General features: G+C 36.7%; 1 protein-coding gene across 1 annotated transcript in view; it reads right to left on the bottom strand.

The window, feature by feature from the left end:
* Window positions 1–356: 356 nt before the first annotated feature.
* Window positions 357–7,230, bottom strand: part of EHBP1 (EH domain binding protein 1) — a 337,775-nt gene continuing 330,901 nt past the window's right edge. Inside the window, 2 exon segments of the mRNA XM_030310685.1 lie at window positions 357–1,455; window positions 1,684–1,798. Coding sequence (XP_030166545.1) covers window positions 1,365–1,455; window positions 1,684–1,798 — 206 coding nt within the window. The 3' untranslated portion in view covers window positions 357–1,364.

The raw sequence follows: 7,230 nt of genomic DNA, 5'->3' as shown, positions 1-7,230 counted from the left end.
AATGAGTGCAACCTTATTAACAATTGAAAATAACGTGGAAAATTCGTCAAGATATTATTAGCATTTTTTCAGTGCCGTGGAATCACAAATTTCCTTAAATCTTTAACAGAGATGACCCTTCTTGACAAAAGAGAATAGTTTACACTGCTTAAGAAAAATATGACTAATTGTATTTCAGTTCGCATTTGTGTGTCAGCAGGGCCCCTTTGGGATCGTATAAACTTACTCAGCTCCAAATACAGCCTAGTACCTGCTCTGCATTCAAGAGGACCATTTTCTCCCACATGAAGTCCTATGGATACAGGAACTTCTCAAACCAGTGTCAAGTTTTCATTGCAAGGAAGTATCAGCAGTGGTTAAGGTAAGAAAGTTTCTGCTTTTATTGAAAATTTATATATGACTCAGTATTGTAATAAATAAACAGATAACCATTTTCACACAAAAAATGACAGTGCTATGCTAGAGAAGAAAATATTAATTGGGGGACTTACTCATAGTGGCAAGACAGACTTTTATCAATACAGAATAAATATTAACAGCATTCTTGAGCCAATGTTGAGACCCAACAAAATGTAGGAACCAAGCTAGATGTAATAAATAATTATCCAGAGCAAAAGATGGCGCATTCTCAGATGATAAGACCGTCTTTGTAAACTGATGCATGTCAATTAGCCCCATCCTCACAGCTCACCTTCAAATCACAGGACTTGTCTCAGGCTACATTAAAGGGCCATCCTCTAAGGAAAGCAGAGGACAGGAACTCTATTATCCTTACAGTGAAATGCAAAACAACTGCAGAAAATCCCACTGGTAAATAGAACACAGTTTAATAAGTAGATTGAATATGATCTAACTATAAAATTTAGGTAACAGAGTCAAGTGTTACATATGGCAGGACTGGAAAAAAAATCATTCATGACATTTTTCTTACCCCCACTTCCACCCCCCTCCCCACCATTTATGCTATTAACACAACAACAACAACAACAACAACAACAAAAATGTTCCAAATTTTCCTCCCATCAAAAACTGAGGGGAAAATAATAAGAGAAAGGTTTCTTTCTTTTTTCTTTGAACAGCCTCTTGAACACTCTCAATACCAATCACTCACAAGGTATCTGTGCAAATTTATTTCACATGATTTCAAGAAAATGATTAACTCACACACACACAAATCCTTAAACAAAGCTATTTTGGAGTTTTGTATATTATCTGGCAAAGAGGGAGGAAAAGGGGTGGGGGTGGTGGTAAAGAAGTACAATCCAGCCCCGAAAAAATGTTAAAAGTTTTAAATCAACAACGAATCTGACATTTTCTGGTCGGGGGACCCAGGATTAAAATATTGGGAGATTCTGGTCCGGCTGCTATTGAAGAACACATTTCTCTTCTTTCTTGGCCATCTTGCCTTTGTTTTGCTCCAGAGTTCGCTCCAAATGCTCATCTTCTTCTTCAGCCCTGGAAGTCAAACAGGAAATACATTTATTTTTCTACGTGGAGGGCAGAGCTGCACTCCCCTCTCACCCCGCAATCTGAGCCCCAGCGGGAATAAGAATCCTGGGGCCAGCACGGGGAGGGGGGCGCTGCCCCCTGCCCACTCGAGACCTCTGGACTGAACTTTCCACAAACTTCTCGGCCCCTCGGCTGGCGGCAGAGACTCGACCCCCGACCCCACTGCCCACTCACTGCTTCTCCTGCGCGTCCAGGTCCCTGACGAGCGCGTCGCGCTTGTTCACCAAGGCCACCAGCTCATCCAGCAGGAGCTGCTCGCGTCGCTTCTGGGCCTCGGTTTTCTGCCAGTCTGCAGAGGACGGGAGGCTCGTTACCCACCCGCAAGACCTTGGCAAACCCGCCTCCCTTCCCGCCTTTTCCAGTTGCCCTGTATCTCTCCGCAAACCATGTTACAGAACCACTAACTAGTGTTTTATGGGGTAATGGCCGTCCTGAAGAGGATTTCACCCTAAAACCCCAATTCCTAAATATTTCTCACAGATGGAGATGGCTACGGCTGGGCTGGAACCTGCAAAAGAGGCCAGGTGTGAGCCGGTGGTCAGCCGGAGGTGCGCACCTGATTTTGCCAAAGAGGGGGTAGGGAGAGCCGGAGGCCCAGAAGAGATCAGCCCGAGGGTTGGGGGGGGGGGGGATAAATGAGGGGGCGGGAAGCAGAGATGGGCGATAAAAATCACTCTGAAAAGGCTGGAGAATCTGCTTGAGAACCTATCCTTCTTCCCCCACCCCCATGCTCACCCCATACAGCCCATTCTTCGCTAATTTCCTCTTCGCTCTATTTTAGCAGTTGGATGTATCTCACACTGGGCGCCATATGCTTCACAATAACTTTAAAAGTAGTGAATCGGCTAATTAGCATTTTTCTTTGAAGTAAAAAATAAATTTGCTCTGCAATATTACACTGCAGCTCTCGATCGCATCACAGCCAGTTTTCTTTTGGAGAGGTTTGCTGGGTGGTTTAAAATCAAAGCACTTTTGCAAAGGAAAAATTACATACTTCTTTTTGAAACCCCACGTTAAAGGTTGGAAAATCCGATGGGCAGTGCGCTTTCCATGGGTAGTGGCAGGGTTTTTGAAGGTTTTAGGACCCCATAATATATTTCTTAATCTTCGCTGGTCTGGTAATTTCCTTAAGATGAGCAGCAGTTTCGTTTAATAAAACAGGACCAAATCGAACATTTAAAGCACTTTAAAACCAAGCCAACTGCTCTCTGGCCAGACTGTAAGGGCTTGTAGCTGTCAATCAACCCCCAGTCTACCCCGCCTCCCTCATTAGGAAGGTAAACAATGAAAAGAAGAAGTAGATGATGAGGCAGATAGCAGAACAAATGAGGACCTAGAGGGAAACAGGACACCAGCTTTAAAAAAAAAAAAAAAAAAAAAGAACCAACCCTGGCCACTGCACTGACTCATGCAGCCCCCTCCCCCAGCAAATGCACTTTCCAAAAAACAGAGAGGAGTGCAATCCTTTCGGGTTTCTCTCTTCTCTCTCCATTGCCCTGGGCAATCATGTTAAAACTCACATGGCTGGTGCTTATTCAGATAAACCTAACAATGCACACCGCTGGTTACCATGTGAATCTTCACAAACCACACAAGAATGTGCTGGTTCAAATCCCCCGACCCCCTCCAAAGCAAAATTTATTCAAGACAGCAAACTGCTCAGCAGCTTTATGAAAGCAAATGGTGCTAGAGGGAATTCTATCTTGTATTTACAAATTAAAAATTAGATGCATCATCATGCAATAAAGGTTAGAATAGCAGCAAAAAGCTAGAATGGTTTATTCAATTCTATCACTATTCCTTTCTTTATAAGCTCAAATACATACATACATATATACATATGAACATGCCATGTATTAATTATCCACATTTGATACAAAAATTACACAAATAAGGACATTAAGTAACTGGTCACATTACGCGTTCTTGTAAAAAGAGAAGTGAAATATTCTATAGCATGGGAAGGAGTAAAACTATTACTATGGAAAGTTTTTTCTGAATATGAGAATTAACAAAAATAATAACAAAACAGCAACACTGAAGAAAAGCCATATCTACCACAATTTATTCTTTGGATTTAAATGCAACTGTGGTCAGGAATGCTAGACAATTTTCTAATCTGACTCCTGTTCTTAATCAGTCTTACTGTACACAGCAGAAAAAATTAATAGACACTCCAGTTGGAAAGATCTTTAAGGTCATCTAGTCTAATTTCAGGTAACTGTAGTTCTAGAATATTAACTCAGAGAAAAATCTGCCTAAATTTGTAGAAGATTTGTAACTAAATTTTATAATTATTAAGATTACCAGTTTTGATGAATATTAATTTTTCTACCTTCAACCTGAAGAAATCATTCATATTATAAGCTTTATAATTCTTCCAAAACATTTTGATAAGAGCTTTACAACTGGGAAATAAATTTCCTCCACCATACACTTAAAAATATATTAAATTGAAAATTATAGAAATTTTTAAAACCAAGAAAAAATAAATTTTAACAGACCTATAATTTTCTTAATTAAATTGTTCTTTCTCTGTACTTGACCAGTCACTTTTAAAGCTTTAATTAATAATTAGAAATATCAAGATAAATAAGACTTTAACACTATGGATGAGAGAAAATTTTCTTTTTTAACCACTTAAGTATTGAATAATTTTTAAAAATCTTAACTTGTTCCTAGTTCAATAATGACATTTCTGTAACAATAACAAAAACATTTTTTAGTTATGAATATTTAGGTTATTTTCACCATTTCATAAATTTAACTGACATTAGAATTTAAAATGTTGCAGCATAAATTTAAGGATTTCTCATATTAAATTTGTCACTGCTACATTAGTATCTATCTACAAAATATTAGTCAACTGTAGAGGAAATAGCTATGTGCAGTGAGTAGATTTTATACTAGCAAGACTACTTTTACTTGGCGTTTGCTTTCTCATGGGAGTATATTTATACACACACACACATATTTGAATGCTGACTTGGGAAGTTAAGTAAACTATTTTGATGATTTAAAGAAAAATTTAATAATACCTTTAAAACTGATCAAGATTTACATTTGTATGTTCATGGCTAAATTTAAAATTTTTTTAAATTCCCTTTTAATAGCTTCACCTAGATGTAATGTCATGTTTTAAAAACCTGCATGTAAGTCTATGTGTTACCTGTTATGCATTTTAAGAAAGGATTACTCACCTATAACACCAGTCACAGCTAGCTAGATACACTGACTTTGACTTGAACAGACTACAATGTAGCTTCTGATTAATTTAAAGATTCCAGTGTACTTTTGCTACAAAAGCCATATCCTCTTGCAACAAATAGGATTAAGTTTTGATGCTGCATTTGAGCCAAAGTGTTGAAATAAAGAGATTCTGTTTATGTCCATCTGCACTGAGCTGTTTTGTTAATTTAAAAATCTGTTTTTTTATATATAGGGCCAATTATTCATTCCCCGATTGAGTTTATTTGCTGAAGTTGATAATTACCTTGGAAAAAAGGCAAAAGAAATACCTATAAATACTTCGATAGAAAGGACCTAAAGTTCTTGTAGTAAACCTTCAACCTTGCCACTATAAATAAGCCTGGCACTTTGATGAAAATTAACACTAGTTTTGTAAAGAGCACATTGGGGGATTGCAGTCAAGTCTTATCTTTAGTTCCAGTCAACTAGCAATCCTGAAAGAGTTTGCATCATCATCAGAGCAGGCCATTTGATAGGATTCTACTGCTGTACCTAATCAATCTATGGAAGACTGTGGCTGTGCTGTGTAACAAAGCTAAATAGATTTACAAATGGGGTTTTAGGGGATAAGCTCCTCCACAGGATTACATATTGATTTTAAATATAAAAGCTTATCATATAACCATAACTACAAAAATAGTGAACCTATGCATAAATCCCTTTAGAAGAGCACCACTTCAAACTCTAAGCCAAGAATAAATCAAGATGTACAAAATCCTAGAGAAGATCCATTTCTTGTGCAGGAAAATGAACACACCACTTTCTAAAAGCCCACCCCAATGTGTGCAGAAGTGAATTTATCTTTCCTGAGGGGGCATTAAATAATCTGGAACAAAAAAACTATAGGAAAAGTATCTAAAAGATGTTTGTTAGCTTAAGGGATCCTACAACTTAGCTCCGTAGAGTGAAACTCCTGCTATGAAAAACACCTCAAGGAAAAAAAAGGCAAAAACAGGCCAAAGTGATTATGGATTTTCAGAAGAATGGATATATTGAATTTTTTTCCCTCTCAACCAAGCTGTTAATATTTCTTTCAATGTGCTATACGGCTATTAACATTCTGTGCTTTTCTCCTGGTAACTGGTTTTAGCAGCAGATTTATTTGAAAATATTTTAGTTTACTTATTATGAAAACCATTCTTATGGCTACTAAATAGAAGATACAGGAAAGAAAAGAGGAATGAACCTTGAAACAAAGGAAGGCAAAACAAACCAACTAGTGTTGCCTATTCATGTGTTTTTCTGTGGGTTTTAACACTCCAAAAGGCTACTGAACTGTATGTGCGTACATTCTAAAGCCTGGCTCAAAGGACACTGTATTCACAGAACTGATCATCATGCAGTCAGTACCTGTCTAGGACAGCCCAGCCCATGCACTGCCCAGGCTAGTGGGACAGGCCTCTTACTAACAAAGTGTCTTTATTTGTCATCAACAGGCTGCCTTTTTTTCCTCAAGTCTCTTTTTTCCCTCAACCAGCAACAGAAACTGGCACAATCACATATGGAACAGTGACCTTAATTAAACAATAAAACAAAACAGAACAAAACCTCACAAACTACCAATTGTATTAAAGGTGTTTGAAGAAGAAAAACCACTTTTCCCCCCCCCTCTTTAAAAATGACTTTATACTGATATGTAGAAGAAAAGGCAGATAAAATGTTAAGTTATTCAAGATTGCAGGTTTGGTATATAGGGACAGGACTGCCCATAAAATGAGATCTTTTAAATGTATCATAGCTCTCCTTTTAAGATGGTATTTGGTAATAATACTGGTTTGGGGACAGAAGCATTATCTGCCTTAAAAGTCAACTGTATTGTATCAAGCTGTATTTTTGGGATAATTTAACTTACTATACATGAGAGAGTGTTTTTAATACTCTGTATTCAGTGTAATGTATAATGAATCTATAAAGAATAAACTGTATAATGAGTCATACATTATACATACTATATATACATACATTTTATATTACACATACATATATATGCCATATAAATAGTATCTGCTATACCCACTTTTCAACTATTTAGCTTTCCTATCTCTTTTAAAGGCTACATCATGACTACAAAAATTTTACCAAGAGGAAAAATACCATTTAGCATACCTGTGCGTTTTATTTCAATGGCAAGTTTCACAGAACTTCTTAAATAATTTTGACAAATTCTATAGTCATTATCAATTTATAATTTGATACATTTGGATAGCCATTTGAAGGAAATTAGTTATCTGAAGGCTTTTAATAAGGTAAATCAGATTTCTAAATGAGGATATACAAACGTGTCAGTCATATTTATCAAATGAGATACAGATCCAAAAGTAATTAAAAATAAAACCTTTATACATGGATAAGATTACATTTAGATAAATAGCATATAGTTTATTTAATCACAATATTAATTGACATATTTAAAAATATATATGGTCTCATTTGGCTTTCCCTTAAAACTTAAATTTCTAGTTTCTAAACTAA

The sequence above is a fragment of the Lynx canadensis genome, chromosome A3, assembly GCF_007474595.2.
Source record: "Lynx canadensis isolate LIC74 chromosome A3, mLynCan4.pri.v2, whole genome shotgun sequence".
NCBI lineage: Eukaryota > Metazoa > Chordata > Mammalia > Carnivora > Felidae > Lynx > Lynx canadensis.
The sequence above is the reverse complement of the archived record's forward strand: the minus strand, read 5'-3'. Positions and strand labels throughout refer to the sequence as shown.